We start from the raw sequence: 17,938 nt of genomic DNA, 5'->3' as shown, positions 1-17,938 counted from the left end.
GACAAGCCCAAGGTCACCCAGCTGGCTGCATGTGAAGACTGAGTGGGGAATCAAACCTGGCTTGCCAGATTAGAAGCTGCCGTTCTTAGCCACTACACCATGAGGTAGGTGAGGCTGAGAGTCCTCAGAGAACGGTAACTGGCCCAAAGCCACCCAACAGGCTTCATGTGGACCATTTACGCACTGGGAACTTCACTGCCCCAGCTCCTGTCCAGGAGCACAAATCGGGGGAGGATGAGGTGCACCGGGCCAAATGCTTCCCCGTGTGGGTGCAGGAAGAGGTGGGGCAACCTGCCACGTCTAAAACGTCAGCCCGCAGCCCAGCATGAAACCTCCAGTGCAGGGGTAGTCAAACTGCGGCCCTCCAGCTGTCCATGGACTACAATCTCCAGAAGCGAATGCTGGCAGGGGCTCCTGGGAATTGTAGTCCATGGACATCTGGAGGGCTGCAGTTTGACTACCCCTGCTCCAGTGCATAAACGGTCATGGAGAAGCAAACCCAGCTCTTAATTATGACATCATGCTGACTCTCTACACAACAATGATGTAAGCTTCAGAAGGGAGCCATGTTCATCTGCAATAAAACAGCTAACTGAGTCCAGCAGCACCATTGAGAAAAACAAGATTTCTGGGTATAAGCTTTTGAAACCCAAAGCTGCCTTTGTCAGATATCAAATATAAGGTGCCAAAGAACTTTTGACTCTCAAAGGTTTATTCCCTGAAAAGGTTGCTGGTCTCGAAGCTTCCCCTGGACTCGAATCAAGCTATCCCACCGTGCTAAAAGTCTGCAATAATTGTAGACTGTGTGCATCGGTTGCTTTCATGGTTCAGTGCCATTCAGTCATGTTATTCGGCAAAACGTGCCTCTTCCAGGCAACTTAATGGAACATCGCTTCCTCTGAAGACAGCTATATCGCCAAAAATGAAATGCCCAAAACCACGATATAAAAGCCACACTAACAATCTGTGCTGACACACAAATTCAAAATGACAGCACGCTATGCCAGAAACTTGAAGGAACCATGCTAAAATCTGGAATGATTTTGCGCAAATAAGGGTTTGAAAATGTGCAGCAGTAACCAAATCTGCATGAGTAACCAGTTGGCCAGTATGAGAGAGTTTTAGAGTCGTGCCAGCGCTTTTAAAGAAACTTTTAAAAAATGTGCACCAGGCCATGGTTTTAAACTCACTGCAAGCAAGAAGATAGAAGTCATCTTGGTTTCTGGCCTACATTCCTCAGACGTTGCTATTTTTAAGAATGAGCCCCGGTTGCTCCAGATAAAGGCAGTGGTAGATTTCCCAGTTGGTTCTCCACTGTACTCACTGGAATCCTTTTGTTTAAACAAAAAAAAAATCAGTCTAGTTTCCTGAGAAGCTTCAAAAATCAAGAGAGATCCAAGTACTATATCTGTATGAGCCAAAGTATAAAGTTGGTGTGAAATGCAGACTGGGAAGACAACAGACTAACTATCCACTTGTGTTTGGGTATGGCTGTTGTGCTGGTGATAGCCATTCTCCAATAACTCACAAATTCTTCAGGTAGATGGACCACTTAAACTTAGCCTGGTTTGGTATGTGCGTCAATAGTCCCCACCACCCCTTCACTTACTGTAGTCAGTACTGTAAGAGAGAGCCAGTTTGGTGTAGTGGTTAGGAGTGCGGACTTCTAATCTGGCATGCTGGGTTCGATTCTGCGCTCCCCCACTTGCAGCCAGATGGGTGACCTTGGGCTAGCCACGGTGCTGATAAAGCTGTTCTGACTGAGCAGTGATATCAGGGCTCTCTCAGCCTCACCTACCCCACAGGGTGTCTGTTGTGGGGAGAGGAATAGGAAGGAGACTGTAAGCCGCTTTGAGCCTCCTTCGGGCAGGGGAAAGCGGCATATAAGAACCAACTCTTCTTCTTCTTCTTCTTCTACATGCGCCTGCTGATCAATAACGTCCAACCTACCTGTAACTGATTATTTGGGACATGCTTTGAAATTTTTAACAACGTATGCCTAATTATCCTTCTTGCTTTCTCTTCTCCTTTCTCAAATAATCAACCACTACTCATAGATATGTTTTCTCCATTGTGGCTCCTTCCTGGCCAGAGGAGGTCAAGAAGGCTCCCACTCTCCTGGCTTTATGGACACTATGCAAATTATTTGTGGTTTTCTGTACAGGTAACAGGGTTGAATTGTATAAAACAGCTTACAAAACTAGTTGCATAAATTATAAGGGACTGTGGCATACAAGGGTCAATAGTATATACTTCTGTGTACAGCAAACTGTAAGAAGGATCCTGCTTACTTTGTTTCAACAGTCAGCTTGGTGTAATGGTTAGGAGTGTGGACCTAAGCTGGCAAGCCGAGTCTGATTCCCCACTCCCCCACCTTGAGCTCACCACAGCACTGATAAAGCTGTTCTTGTCAAGCAGTAATACCAGGGCTCTATCTGCCTCACCCACCTCACAGGGTGTCTGCTGTGGGGAGAGGAAGGGAAGGTGATTGTAAGCCACTTTGAGACTCCATTGGATAGAGAAAAACAGCATATAAGAACCAACTCTTCTTCTTCTTCAGTAATCTCAGGGCTCTCTCAGCCTCAACTCCCACACAGGGTGTCTGTTGTGGGGAGAGGAAAGGGAAGGCAAATGTAAGCTACTTTGAGACTCCTTCAGGTAGAGAAAAGCGGCATATAAGAACCAACTCAATTTTTAGATTTCTGGTTGGTTCCAGCCTTCTGCCAAGCTAATCCTTTTGCAGTGTTTATAGAATGTCCCATTTTGTTGACTATACCGACTCACTTGGCATAACTCATCTTGAGTCTCCATGAGAAAGGTGGACTATAAATAATGAAAATCAATAAATATATAACAATTGAAATGTCAGTATTGAAAGTCTTCTTGATTCCCTTCATCCTCTGAACAACTATAGAATGGAGGTGCATAAAAACCCACCATTTGTACAGAGGCTTTGAGCAACTCATACGAATATTCTGCTTCACATCCTTGCATGTAAAATTATTTATTTATTAAGGGATTTATTTACTGCCCCTCTCTGACATACCGTCTTGGGGCGGTTTACAGAATCTAAAACACAATAAAACCAGTATATTCCCTATAAAACAATGTAAAATAGATTACAATTTTGAACCACACATTGGAAACAAACATCAGCCGAAGATCCTGGGTTGGTGGTTTATAGCCTGCCAGATACTAGGAACAAAGAGAGTTGGAAGAGAAAAAGAGGGGCAGAAGAGGTGGGAGGGAAGACCGAAATATGTATCTGGTTAGAACTGACCTCGATCATCGGCCTCTTGGAAGAGCTCTGTCTTACAGGCCCTATGGAACTCAGAGAGTTCTGGCAGGGTCCTAAACTCTCTTGGGAGCTCATTCTACCTGGCAGAAGCCAGAGCTGAAAAGGCCCTGGCTCTGGTTGAGGCCAAACGTATTTCCTAAGGGCCAGGGATCCTTAGGTGGCAGGCGTTGCTGAATGGAAGATCTCTCTGGGGAACGGATTCAGAGAGGCCGTCCCTCAGATACGCAGGGCCCTGCCGGAATGTTAGAACAAACTGTGCCGAACCAAAGCGTCCGTGTAACAGCTGTACAGGCCCCTCCTCCTACAGAGCACTAGTGCTGGGTTCCCCCCACCTTTCAGAAAGGCTTCATTTGGGAAAAGCCCCAAAGGGATCCCAATGTGAAATTCCGTAGCCAAACAAGGAAACCGCAATCTGCCTAATGCAGCAATTACCATTAAATCATTAATTCACAACCATCGCATTAACTTTTGTGGCTGATCACTAAATCAATGCATGGCCAGTATACAAACATTACTTCTTGTGTTTCCCCCCACTCCTGCTCCCCCAGCCACACACCCAAGCTGAGAAAATACACTTCCAATGATTTCTTCTTTCATAAAACGTAATATTAGATTTTTATTAGCTATTTTCCCCATATGACAGTTCTTGCACATGTGAATTGCAAAGAGTAACCTGCACATAAACATGATAAATTAAACACTATTACAGTACAGTGTACTTTAAAATCAATGCAAAGTTCATTTAAATAATTTAAAATCCGGTTGCTGTGTATGCTTTATGGTCTAAGCGTCTCGCAAGTTTTCTCTTCGGGAAATTTTATGAGGCAGAACACAATAATCTTAAGAAAGCCTGTCAGGAAAACTTGCAAAAAAACACCCAAATAAAACCGACTTCTGAAAATCACGCTTGCTGAGAGTCCTACCTGATACAGAGACCGCATGCGACCGAATCCCTTGCTTCTCGTTGTTGGCCAGCCTGTAACAGAGAAGTTCAAGCCTGTGAATACCATCTACGGGGCACACTCTAAGAAAATGGACATTCATTTTAAAAGGGTGCCTTTCAGGAAGTAGTAGGGCCAATCCATTTCCTATGGAAACCGATTTTGAGGAGGAGAGGTGACACTACCATTTCAGTCCACTCAGAGGGAGTAAGTGTAGAGCGAAGTCTCGGAGAAGCCAATGTTAAAGTTGACAAGAAGTTCTTGGCCAAGTCTGAAGAAGCACAGTATAACTAACAAGGAAAACTTCAAGCTTTGAGTTTATTCTTTTGGCCAACCTGTTCAACACCATGTTCACCACTTACGTCAGAAGCATCACCTCCAACTTAAGCATCACCTCCACATTTGGCATATTCCTGTTTCATGTGCACAGGGCATAGTTATCTCAAGAGACAAATTTCACACACACAAACACACTAGAGTTTTTCCTTCAGAAGACACCAACCCTGAGCCTCCGCCCATTACGTTTGCTGCCTAAGGAAACAGCTACAGTTCTCTAGACTTTGGAAAACCTAAGTTCTTCCACCAGGCATTTGGTTGAGGCTGGACCACCAGGAACATCCAAGAACCCCCCCTCACCCACGTCGAAACACTCTCTCCTGTACCATCTAATCCTGGCAGTTAATTAAGGGAGCAATGTGGGTGAGATAAGAAGTATGGGGAACTGATTTTTAGAGACTTGATAGAGCTGTTTTTAACTACCGTATTTGCCGGCGTATAAGACGACTCCCCAACATTTCCACTCAAAATATAGTGTTTGTTACATTACATCACAGTATCTGTCATTGTCACAATTGTACGACCGCAGCACAACCGCAGTGCCTCCGGCCCACCCCTGCAACTCCCTGTGACCGGCACTAGTGCGCAAGTGCGCATGTGTGAGCTCTGCGTAGACAAGGGGCGGGCTGGAGCGCCGCTGCTTCCCGCCGAGCAGAACGGGCCGTCATGCCGAAAAGGCTGGCACCCCTGTCTCGCTGCTGATGCTCGCCGCGGCCACGCTGGATACCGCGTGATACTGGATGGAATGCAGAATGAGGTGGGCGGGCATCGGGAGGCCACTATGGGCAGCTCTGTCTATCCCAACTGAAGTGCCCCCGGTGTATACGAGGACCCCCCCCTTAGAGGTATGTTTTTCAGGGGGGGAAAGTAGTCTTATACGCCAGCAAATACTGTATGTTGATTTTATTTGATGTATATTGCCCTGAGATGCCAGGCTAAGAGGGGCGGTTCTATAAATTTAATTATAAATAAACTGTAAATATATTAAAATGTTTTAAACAGAAATGGAGGGGGGGTCAGGATGATTCAGAGCCTCCTCCTCCACAATGCATCTGGGTTAAAGTAAAATGACGCAAGGGGAACCATGGGACAAGGGCCTCCTTTTGCCATCTGTTGCAGAGGGCTGTTCCCTCTTCTCTGGGTCTCTAACAACATGCATTTCAATGTAAGGGCATATGAAAAATACGTAACCTGATGTAGTTTGTAAATTTTATTTACAATTTTAGAATGTACATCCCAACACATATATTTATGTGCTTGAAAGCATTATTTGGAATCTGAATGCAACCTTTAAGGACTTACTTTGGTATGGATGGTAAAGCTCTTTCACCTTCTGCATGAAGAGGAAAATACACAAAATCAGTATTACACAGATGCTGTTTGAAAGTAAAGGAAGGATTTATTTATTATTTATCTATTACATTTATATCCCGCCCTCCCTGAAGGCTCAGTGTATCCCCGAAGGATGCACTGCAGAGTTATGGAAAAGGCACATTCTAAAACCAGCTAACTGCATTCTCCTGTGGTAGAATTTATGCTATAATTTCCCTCCCAGTAGTGTGAGACAAAGCTTCCAAATCTGCCACATTTCTGTGAAACCAGGTTTCTATAATGATAAAAATCACAGCCCCACCAAAAATCCTTCTCTGAAACACAGCAGTTCTGTGTTCAAGTCTCAAAATTGCAGCAGGTTCTCTCAGCAAGATTATGAAATATAATCATGATATCCTGCCCTCTTCAAGGGTTAACCATAAAAGGACTTTCATTTCATTTCCCCATACAATTCCCAAGACACTCACTGAAGGCCAACATATCAGGTTGTGAAAGGTAACAAATGGAACAGAACACACTGCAGTAATGTTAACCGATATATGAACAAACTTCTGATCAGGACGGGATAATTTCCAAGTCAGAGCTAGGTATTCCCCCCCTGTTAATTACTATTCAAAAGTTTTGTTGTGATTGCACTAGCCTATGAGAGGGGGGGGGTACTCAAGTATACGTCTTCAGTGTGAAATGAGCATGAGTGTCCATCTGCAGGCATAAGGAGTGAGACCTGTCTCATTTTTGCAGTAACGGCTGAAGGATCCATCACATTTTGTTCATACCAGGGAAATGCAACCATATCCTTGCAATTCCTAAGGGTTTGCTCGATAGGCTGATACCCTCCAATCTGATGATGCCCCACTGAATCCAACAAGAGGATTTCATCAACATACGGCTCAAGATCCTAAGTGCGGCTTTGCGGAAGCTGTGATGGGGAAGGGAGGAATTTAGGCCACTCTAAGCACTTTGGAAGAAAGATGGAATAAAAATGAAGACTAATTATAACTAAACAGATAATCTGAAGAGAGCCTGAAGAGAGCACTGAACTTTCCTATCATTACAGAAGATCCATCTCTAATGGATGGTGTCGGGAGGTATTTTTGAAGGAGGGAAAAACACGATGCTCTGAAGGCTAATGATTTGGCACAGAGTTTGAGAGTGCAATTAACTCGCAGTTCCACCATTACAGAATTATCTGCGTGACAGTAATTACTGGACTACCCATCTCAATCACTCAATTCATTTTTAAAAGATCGAGAGATACCCCTGCTAACAGAAACGAGATGATAAACTGAGAATCCTGGCGTTTTATTCTGCTCGGGCACGGACCGAGCCGGAAGCACCATGCATTTTCTATAAAACAAAAATTTCCCCCTTACCTTTCTGAGGCCTGATGATAAAGGACTGTGTGGCACCGTTGACCAGCCGGCAATAGCCGTCTATCAAATCAGCCATGTTCTCTGCAATGGTTAAGGATGGGGCTGTCACTGTCAGAGGCTGAGGAGGGAAGGAGAAGGGGGGGAAACAGGGCGCCAAACAAAGAGGCATTATTCCAGAGACAAACATTTAGGAGAACAGCTGAACAGTTATGTCACAGCAGAGCATGCGACTGGAAAACAGTAAACAGAAGGGGGAAAAAAAAACACCCAGCTCAGATTATTAAATCATTCAACTCCTCTGACCCAAAGCCCACCACGTAGAGCAGCCTCATGGCCACGTGCAAGCCGACACGACCACACTGTCACGCCGCTTTCAGATGGCACTTCCAGCTAATACAGCAGCGAGTTTTTCCAGTTGCCCGGCAGGTCTAGATCTCAGCAGGGAAGGAAGGCCTCAACACCACTCCATGCACTCCTGTTACTTCTTCTATGCAATGGCCCTTAGGGGACTGCTCTGGAAGGAGACTCCCTGGCCAAGTTAGCTTTATCACCAAATTTTTGGTTCGACACATGATAGTGCGATAGGGCAAGGAAAGGAGTTCATAACCCTTGCCCCCCATTGGTTAACAGAGGCCAGGTGTGATTGGCCTTCTTTACCTGATACACCTGATGGCTCAAGGCTAGCCCAATCCCATCAGCTCTTGGAAGCTCAGCAGGGTATATGGAAGATGACCAGGGTCATTACACAGAGGGGCAGGCAATGGCAAACCACCTCTGGGGTCTTCATAAGTCAGCTGTGACTTGAAGGCACTTTCTGCCACAACCACTGCAGGATATACCTTTGAAGAGCCACTGTGTCAGAATAAAAGATTCTAACTAAACCTAAACTGTGTTTAATATTGAAGCACTGGGGTGGATTCAACGGCGTGTTTCTGTGAACGATTTCTTCACTTACTGTAAAAAAGGAAACATGAATGAGGCACTTTTGCTACCAAAGGATCATCTGATGGACTAAAGTTTAGGGCTGAAATCCAGCATGTGCTGCAGGTGCCTTTAAACCTCATTTTAAATCTGTGTGTGTGCTGAACATCCTCAAGTTGCTTCTGACTTAGGGCACCCCTATGAATTAGTGACCCTCCAAAATGACCTCTTGTTAACAGCCTTGCTCAGGTCTTGCAAACTGAGGGCTGTGGTTTCCTGGATTGAGTCAATGCAGCTCAGGTTGGGTCTTTGCTCTTTCCTGCTCTTTCAACTTTTCCTAGAATCATAGAATCATAGAGTTGGAAGGGTCCATGCAAGCCATCTAGTCCAACCCCCTGCTCAACGCAGGATCAGCCCAAAGCATCCTAAAGCAACAATCCTAGCATTATTGTCTTTTCCAGGCCCTAAATGACCTGAGATTAGACTGTGAAGGCACTATGGACAGTGACAGTGGGACATAAAACACGGAAATGCACTCTTCTTTGGAACCAAATGTGGTCCATTTCTTCTCTTGTCCAATCCTGGATGATGACAACCAATACACAGCTGGGTCAGGATGATTTCCATCTTCAAAACTCACTTACATGGCTAGCAACAAACCCATAAGTGATCAATCAATCAATCAATATTTATTCACGGTCATTCAGACCAAAACCCAAATACATGCAGTTAAAACTAAGACAATCCAAAAAGCAGGAAAACTGCCAATACTATAAAAATGTTAAAAGTCTGACATCATAGTCAGTATTTAAAACATACTTTAAGTTACCAGTTTAAAAAAAAATGGCTTTGTACTTATAAGGTTGGATCAGAGAGAATTTTTTGATCCATATACCGAGTACGCAATTTCATGGCGGCGGTGCAAAATTTAGCTGTGCAGAGAGTTATTTGCTTATCTTCGTCTTGAAGCAGTACCTTGATTTTCTCCTTTGTGGAAGATCTCAGGTAAGTGTTCAAAATTGGCTGGATAAAGGTGCGTCTGATAGTGTCATAAATGGGGCAGAACAGAAGCACATGTTCATCTGACTCTATCCATCCGCTGGCACAAGGACAGAGTCTCTGAGCAAGGGGTTTCTTTTGGTAACGCCCCTCCAGCACGGCAGTGGGTAGAGCATAAGTGATCATCCAATGCAGAAGGTAACTGTTTCCATCAACACATTATCAACTATCTCCAGCATTTTGGATTCTTTCAGCATAAAATCTGGATTGTACAATAGTGTAGACCCATCTGAGAATCCAGTGTGCAGCATAATGGCCAGTTTTAGTAAGTGGCAATTAAAGAAGAGTTGGTTTTTCTACCCCACCTTCCCTTCTTCTTCCCACAACAGACACCCTGTGAGGTAGGCGGGGCTGAGAGAGAGCTCTAACAGAACTGTTCTGTGGAAGCAGCTTTTTCAGGATTGTGACTCGATCAAGGTCTCCCAGCTGGCGGCAGGTGAAGGAGTGGGGAATCAAACCCAGCTCTTCAAATTATAGGCTGCTGCTCTTAACCACTACAACAAGTTGGCTCTCTAATAGGACCAGAGGGGGAAGTGAAGAGTCACTGCTGAAAAATCATTCCTAATGGGGGGGGGGAGGGGTTAGGCCTCTATTCATAAAAGATACAGCAACAATTAACTCCTGTTGGCTGACCAGGCAGTGGCAAAGCCAGCAACCGCCTACCTACCTCTGGTGCTCCAGCAATTTTCATCTGCAGCACTCCTTTCCTATCCTTATCTTCGCTGCTTGAATACTGGATGGTCTGCACTTGATGGAAGTCGGCCAGGTGGGTAGGCTGCAGCAAAACAAACGTGTTTGTTAATACACTTAGAATCATAGAATCCTAGAGTTGGAAGGGGCCACACAGGCCATCTAGTCCAACCCCCTGCTCAACGCAGGATCAGCCCTAAGCATCCTAAAGCATCCAAGAAAAGTGTGTATCCAACCTTTGCTTGAAGACTGCCAGTAAGGGGGAGCTCACCACCTCCCTAGGCAGCCTATTCCACTGCTGAACTACTCTCACTGTGAAACTACTCTGTGAACTACTCTGACTTGCGATGCTCCATCCTGACATGCACACGGGACCAACAGACCAATTTGTTCCCAAAGTTTCCTCTGTTCGTGTTGATGGGAAGTCCCTGGAAATTTGGAGGGGGAGCCAGAGGAGGGTGGGATTTTGGGAGGGGAGAGACCTCAGCAGGATTAAATGGATGAGGAGAGTTCGTTCTTAGATGCCGCTTTTCTCTACCCGGAGGAGTCTCTAAGCTGCTTCCATTTGCCTTCCCTTTCCTCTCCCCACAACAGACACCCTGTGAGGTGGGTGAGGCTGAGAGAGCCCTGATATTACTGAAGAAGTTGGTTCTTATATGCCACTTTCTCTACCCGAAAGAGTCTCAAGGCAGCTTACAATCTCCTTTCCTTCCTCTCCCCACAACAGACGCCCTGTGAGGTGGGTGAGGCTGAGAGAGCCCTGATATTACTGCTTGATCAGAACAGCTTTATCAGTGCCGTGATGAGCCCAAGGTCACCCAGCTGGCTCCATGCGGGGGAGCAGGGAATCAAACCCGGCTCACTAGATTTGAAGCCGCTGCTCTTATCCACTACACCAAGCTGTCTAATGTCAAGCTAAGTGCACTGGACCATGAAAAACTCAAGTCATGAAGATACTGTTGGGAGTTGGAAGTGGAAGAGGGAAAGGGATTGTGGGTTATGGGTGTTGCAAGAAAATTTGACAAGAGGAAGGGAAATGTCATCCTTAATCCCAAGAAAGGGTTATAGGTTGTGCAGGAAACAATGGAATACTGTAGGTTTTATGGCTGTTCATATTGGCAGTTTTCTGCTTTGACTTCCTCTCAAGTCAGCAGCTGTATCTCTCAGCATTCCTGAAAAGATGTGTCCCTGGAGTATGAAGAAGGTTGTGTGGAATTTTGGGGTGTGAACACAAAAGAAAGACTCTTTGCCTTCCCTTCCACCTCACTGTCTGGGAAAGCACATTGTCCCTATTTCTTCCTTGAGCCAAATCCTCATGACTATGTTGCCCTTGGAAGGAGCCATCACCACGATGGTGGGAAGGAGTGGCATCATGTTATAGCACCCATTCTCCAAAGTAGCCATTTTCTCCAGCGGAAGTGATCTCCGTTGTCTGGAGATCGACTGGAATTCTGGGAGATCTCTTGGTGCACCTGGAGGGTGGCAACCCAGGTCACTGGCAAACATCCAGCTTGGAAACTAATACAAGATCTACTCCGAAATAATGAATAATTCGATTTTCTGAACTCAGGACAGCTTACAATGTAAACACAACAGCTATTAAACACAAACTCAGGACCAAAATTTAAAATTTCAACTAGGACTGCCCGTAAATACTTATACACACCCAAAGTTTATGACAAAATAAAATACTGAGCACCCAGTGGCGATGACCACCCTGGATTGCTCTCTGTAAAAAAAAATAACTGAACTCCAAGAAATAGCAGAACAAAATATACCTTGCTACCATCTACCAATAGGAGTTATTCCAATGAATTCTGCAGAGGAACAAGTTATTGTTCTGTTCTTCAAAGTGCGTTTGAAATATTTATGGCATTTTTGATTTCTCTCTAAAACATTCCCATCTATAATGTAAAGTTGAGAAACAGATCTAAGATCTTGTCCTCAGCCTGGAAATTGCAGCTGGTACTGAGTGCAGCTGCTAGGGTCCACACTAGAGCACCTTGGAGGACCCACATCCAGCCGGTGCTGAGGCAGTTGCATTGGTTGCTCGTTGCAGCTAGGATCAAGTTCAACATTTTGGTTTTGACCTTTATATTATTATTATTATTATTATTATTATTATTATTATTATTATTATTATATTTATAGCCCACCACTCCCTTATAGCCCTTCACGGTCTGGGATCCACATACCCGAGGGGCTGCCTGTTGCCTTATGTCTCCCACAGAGCCTTGTGCTCTGCGGGTACTGACTTGGCCCACTGGAGGTTCGCCTGGCCTCAACCAGGGCCAGGGCCTTTTCGGTCTTGGCCCTGACTTCATGGAATGAGCTCCCAGAAGAGCTGAGAGCCCTGCAGGAACTTTTGCAGTTCTGCCAGGCCTGCAAGTTGGAGCTCTTCTGCCAGGTCTTTGGTTGAGGCCAGGGCACAGAAGATGCAGGGCGCCCCTCCAGGTTAAACATCAGTTAGCACTGCAATTGGATGGACGGCACCCCTGAACTTTCCTCTGAGGCACTGGGAGGGGGTTGCTGGAAACAGGGTGATGAGGTTGGGTTTTTTTTTTATTTCGCTGCCTTGTAGTGTAACCGGAGACTGAGACTGGTTTTAATTTTTATGTGGGGTTTTAACTTTTTATCTATGTAACCTGCCATGAGACAGTTGAACAATAGCGGCCGGGAATAAATCTACCAAATCAATAAAGATGGCTGTTTGACATCATTGGCTACTTTTCACACTAAGTAAAGGCAGATCTCGTTCACATCGCCTGCCATTTATTCCGTTTTGCTAAAAGACATAACTTATCATTAAAAACTCCCCTCCCCCAAATTTCATTACGTACTGAGAGTGGGAGGGGCAGACTTACGTTGGAACCCTTGTCGGTCAGGTAGCTGATTCCTTCTTCTGGACCGATAGCCAGCTCCACCGAAATAATCCAACTTGACTTTTTAGGTGGAATGGTCCACAGGAAGTGATGAAAGTTTGGAGAGAAGGTAAAGAAAATGTGACCTTGAACGCCATCCTTTTCAAAGGAGCTTCACGAGCAATGAAAAGTTGAACTTCAAACAGAGGGCTGTTTCCAAAAATGGCACCCCACTGCTGTAAGAACAGCTTAGATGGTGAAACAGCTATTCTGCCAGCAGATGGGGAAGGATGATTTTCATTGGCCAACCCGTCCCCCGTCCCCCGTCCCCCCCACACACACACACAGACAAAATATCCCTTTTCTCCCTCCCATGCTGTTCCTTGGGGCCATTTCAGACCCCAGGAGAAGAATTTCAAGGGGTTCAGTGATTGGTACCAGGAAGAAGAAGGGGGTGAAAGCGTGCTTCATTTTGCTGGCAGGGCTTCAGACTGAAATCTGAGAAAGAATATCTCAAAAAGCATCCCGTAGAACATAGCTTTATTTATGATATTCATAATCTGCCTTTGTCCCAGGAACTAAAGGTGGATTATACTTAGCAAGACAGTACAATCGACAAGATGGGATGCTCAGTCACCAAGGCATTAGGATTTTAGAAGTCTGGAACCGCCAGAAAGAGCACACATTAAGCGACACAAGAATTTACATAACAGAATCCTACTTACAATAAGCTAAATACAACAGGCATAGACCAGAGTCTCAATTATTTATCCAAGGGAGTTTTGGAACCCTTTTGTTCAGTGCAACACTATCACCTGTGCAGAAAAGCCTTCCTGAGTAGTTCAGTTTTGCATCATTTGTGGAAGGAGCATGGGGGAAAGGCAGCCCCACAAATAAGAGCAGTCAAGGCCATGAAGGGCTTTCTGTGTGGTAGCCAATACCGGAAACGGAGCCCAATAACAGACGGCCAGCCAATGGAGTTTCCGCAGTAATATAATTGCAGTAATATTTCCGCAGTAATATAATTGCAGTCTCTGTCCATTCCTCATCTCATCGCTGCCTTCATATCCAAAATTCTGTTCGTGTTGATGAAGTGTTGATGCCACTTTACTTTTTAGATGCACACCCAAACATGTAATTTTATAAAAGCATCTTCCAAATCCACCTAGAGGCTTTTCACCTGAGTACTATGGGGTACAAATTCCAAACGGAATAGATACATACGCATCATGTATTTTTTTAAAAGAGTTTTTACTTCAATATTGTTTCATTTATATACACACCCAGGAATATGAAATTGGTTAGAACAGAGAGGATTTCTGAACGAGGATTTCTTTAATCCAGTGATAAAACAGAGCGGGAACCCCAGAGCCGTTACTAAATGTTGGGGCTTTTTGCAACCCAGAAAAAGTCTCCATGACCTCTGATTTAATATTAAAGAACGAGTGAGTGTGTCTTTCATCTCTAACGTAGAGGCCAAGCACCAGACAACCTACCTTCTGCTCGTACAAACGGCGAACGCACTGTTGATGTAAGCGACAGTAATTAGCCCAGTGATTTCTTAACATGCGCTAGCAGTCAGATGCAGCATACTTACCCCGAGGGCACATTTGAAGCATTCCTTGTCAAATCTGTACACTGGCGAGAGAATCTCGAAGAATTTCAAAATACTTTCTTCTCTGTTGAAGTTGGCAAACTGTCGAAATGTTTGCTGGATCAGTTTTCGTAGTGTTTTGGCCTGGGTAATGAAATATTCAGACTCTGCTGTAAGCTTTCTGCCAGCAAGGGTGAATATTAACTGCATTCATCATCACAGCGTTGCTAACATTTGCTCAAATGCCTGGCAAAACATACCAATTAACATTTCTGAAGCAGAAAGGAGCTTCATCAAGCATTAGGGGGGTTTTGTTGTTGCACGGTACAAAGGAAAACAATTTCACACATTTTAACAGGTGGCGTTGTATAAGCAAAGTTTAGCATAGTTTAATTAATTTATAATATTAAACAGGCTATTAGCACAGCGCTGAACAAAACTGTTATTGTTCATGGCTTCATCTTCTTTTCAAGCCCCTTATGGGCAAATGAAGATACGGCAATCAGCTCTCTTTACCCGGACTGTATATTATTGGCAGTTCCTATAGAAATTGTTTGTTTGGGGAGCAGATAAGATAGGTGTGCTGAAATTCTAACCTACATACCAACCATGCAGCTCTTGGGATTCTCGTCAATTTATTCACTGACTAAACCCCAAGGCTCAGTAACATTATGGCATTTTTTAAGATTGGAAGATATAGGCCACAATTCTGGCAATGTACTCATTCTAACTCATAATAGTCACACGCAATTTATGCTAGTAATTTCAAGGGGATTTAAGCATGACTATTCTTCTATGGGGAAGAAAGCTAAGGCAAATCTAGACAGCATCCTAAAAAGCAGAGACATCATCCTGCCAACAAAAGTGCGTTAAGGCTATGGTCTTCCCAGCTGCAATGTATGGCTGCGAAAGTTGGACCATAAGGAAGGCCAAGCGTCAAAGAATTGAGGCTTTTGAACTCTGGTGCTGGAGAAGACTCTTGCGAATCCCTTGGACTGCAAGGTGAACAAACCGGTCAGTCCTAGAGGAGATCAGCCCTGCCTGCTCCTTAGGTCAGATCCTGAAGAAGTAACTCAAATACTTTGGCCACCTCATGAGAAGGAAGGACTCCCTGGAGAAGAGCCTAATGCTGGGAGCTATTGAGGACAGAAGAAGAAGGGGACGACAGAGAATTAGGTGGTTGGATGGAGTAACTGAAGCAGTCGGTGCAAACTCTGGGGAATGGTAGAGGACAGGAAGGCCTGGAGGATCATTGTCCATGGGATCACAATAGGTCGGACACGACTTTGCAATGAACAACAACAACAACAACATTCTTCTATGGACTGAAACCAGCAGCTACAAATCACATTAGAAATAAAACTAACCACATGGCTTACCCATACTAATAGGGGAGATCTGAAATGGTGTGACATTTTTAGCGTTTTAGTAACAAATATACTAATACCTTCACTGAATCCAGCAAACTCTTCGGAAAAAACCTTTTTAAACCAACGTCTTTCCTGAAATGAGAAAATCGGTAATGTTTACGAGAAACTGCACATAGCTTATGAACGTTAAATGAGCCCCCATCAAACCGTGTAAGAATATTATTAACATTTCATATCAGTTATTTTTCAGGAACACCAATCAATTTCTCTTGGTTAAAATATGAGGAATGAAAAATTAACCACAATAAATGGCCCTGAATTACTTCCTTGCAGTTTAATTATTGAATATGCCCAAGAGTAGGCCTTTGATCCCTGCTATGTCTCCCCCTCCCTCCCACAAACAATATATAAGACATAGGCAAGTTGAATAAAATGGATGTGGGGATGAAAAAGAAGAGTACGTGTAAAGAGGTACAAGGAGAGCAGGGAATTATGCCAAGTGGTGAATAGAAAGGATGCCTGGTGGCATGGACTTTAAATGGCTGGAGTGATTTCCTCATTTTCAGGTCTGTGCATATGAGAAAGGTAGTGTGTAGATTTAACTTAGCCTTTTCCAACTTTTCTACCATTGAGAAACCCCTGAAAAAGTCTTCAGGCTTCAAGAAACCCCAGAATGGCACAATCGTGCTAAATATGGTAGGGATGTATTGCTGTGGGCATGCCCTCCCAGGGCCCCTCCCCTTCCCACCCCCTCCAGGCCCATCATTGGCCACTTTGGGAGGGAGAGGGGGTCAACATGACTATATATGGTCACATCACCTGGAAACCCTTCCAAGGCCATCAAATAACCCCAAGATTTCATGAAACCCAGGATTTAACTAAAAAGTTCCCCAATACAGCTGCACTCCCAGCTGGTGTCTCTGCTGAAACCTCAAACTTTCACCTTTATTTGGCTTACTGATTTGAATGATAGTTTAGATCCCAAGCCTTCTTTCTCCCAAACATTTGATTTCATCCTCACATGTAAGAAAGGGCTTCGCTTTAACTATTCTGAATTAGTGATATCTTCAAGGGATTGTGGTCTAATGCAGGGGTAGTCAACCTGTGGTCCTCCAGATGTCCATGGACTACAATTCCCATGAGCCCCTGCCAGCAACTGCTGGCAGGGGCTCATGGGAATTGTAGTCCATGGACATCTGGAGGGCCACAGGTTGACTACCCCTGATCTAGTGCATGACCAGATGTACATTGACTTGTGCATGTGTGCAAGTGACATCTAGTCGCAGCTGACTTATGGCAGCTGGAGGGTTTTGAAGGCAAGAGATTAACAGAGGCGGTTTGCCACCACCTTCCTCTGCCTTGGAATTCCCTCATGGTCTCCCATCCAAATACTAACCAGGGTTGACCTTGCTTAACTTGCAAGATCTTACAAGACTGGGCGAGCAGCTCGTTCACTTCCATAGAGGTACAGGAAGCTACACTAACAGAGCCGTCAACTGAACACGCCAACCTCCCATTTAGTAGCATCATAAATGGCAGACCTTCTTTAAAGGAAGACACCAATCCTGCTGAAAAATAAACTTTTGAACCAGGGTAAGAACATTAAGATTAAAGGCAGAAGAATATCCCTTGACGCTACAGCTATCAGAAGAGTACTTGAAGTGACGCTGAACTGGGGAAAGAATAGGATAAAACTTTCATGTATGTTAAGTCCTTTGATGTATTCCTTCTTAGATGCAAATTGCATGCAGTTTATCTTCTCGCGTAGGATTAGATAAATCCGACAGGCTACATGACACGCAAAAGCACTCCAGCAGGGACCACATCACACAGCCCTGAATTTTTTACTCAGTGCTGTATTATGGTGCATGGCTATATCCAGCAGATCAGTTTTAACAGCAGGCCAGAATTTTTCAGTCTTCAAGCCCTACTTGTGGGCTTTTCAGAGATTATCTGGTTGGTTATCTGGTTGGTCACTTTTCCTTATTGGATACTGGGGTAGATTGTCCTTGGCCTGATCCAGCAGGACTCTTGTTAGATTCCTACAACTCCGTAGGAAAACTCACTGAAGAAATCCATCAAGAAATTCTTCTGGAGAATGTAACAACGCTGAATATAAATTTGTTTTGCATTTCACTGGCATAGGCAGGTATAGCGAAGGTC

The 17,938-nt window shown here is 44.5% G+C and overlaps 1 protein-coding gene across 14 annotated transcripts in view; it reads right to left on the bottom strand.

The window, feature by feature from the left end:
* The window catches only part of PTK2 (protein tyrosine kinase 2), a 248,292-nt gene that overhangs the window by 75,771 nt on the left and 154,583 nt on the right, over window positions 1-17,938 (bottom strand). For all 14 annotated transcript variants that reach the window (XM_077351407.1, XM_077351399.1, XM_077351401.1 and 11 more), the window contains 7 exons: window positions 15,853-15,907; window positions 14,409-14,549; window positions 12,815-12,892; window positions 9,928-10,035; window positions 7,281-7,398; window positions 5,878-5,908; window positions 4,222-4,274 (listed from right to left, as the gene is read on the bottom strand). In XM_077351407.1, the coding sequence (XP_077207522.1) occupies window positions 4,222-4,274; window positions 5,878-5,908; window positions 7,281-7,398; window positions 9,928-10,035; window positions 12,815-12,892; window positions 14,409-14,549; window positions 15,853-15,907 (584 nt within the window). The remainder of the gene's footprint in view (window positions 1-4,221; window positions 4,275-5,877; window positions 5,909-7,280; window positions 7,399-9,927; window positions 10,036-12,814; window positions 12,893-14,408; window positions 14,550-15,852; window positions 15,908-17,938) is intronic.

This window comes from Paroedura picta, chromosome 9 (assembly GCF_049243985.1).
Source record: "Paroedura picta isolate Pp20150507F chromosome 9, Ppicta_v3.0, whole genome shotgun sequence".
Lineage (NCBI taxonomy): Eukaryota > Metazoa > Chordata > Lepidosauria > Squamata > Gekkonidae > Paroedura > Paroedura picta.
The sequence above is the reverse complement of the archived record's forward strand: the minus strand, read 5'-3'. Positions and strand labels throughout refer to the sequence as shown.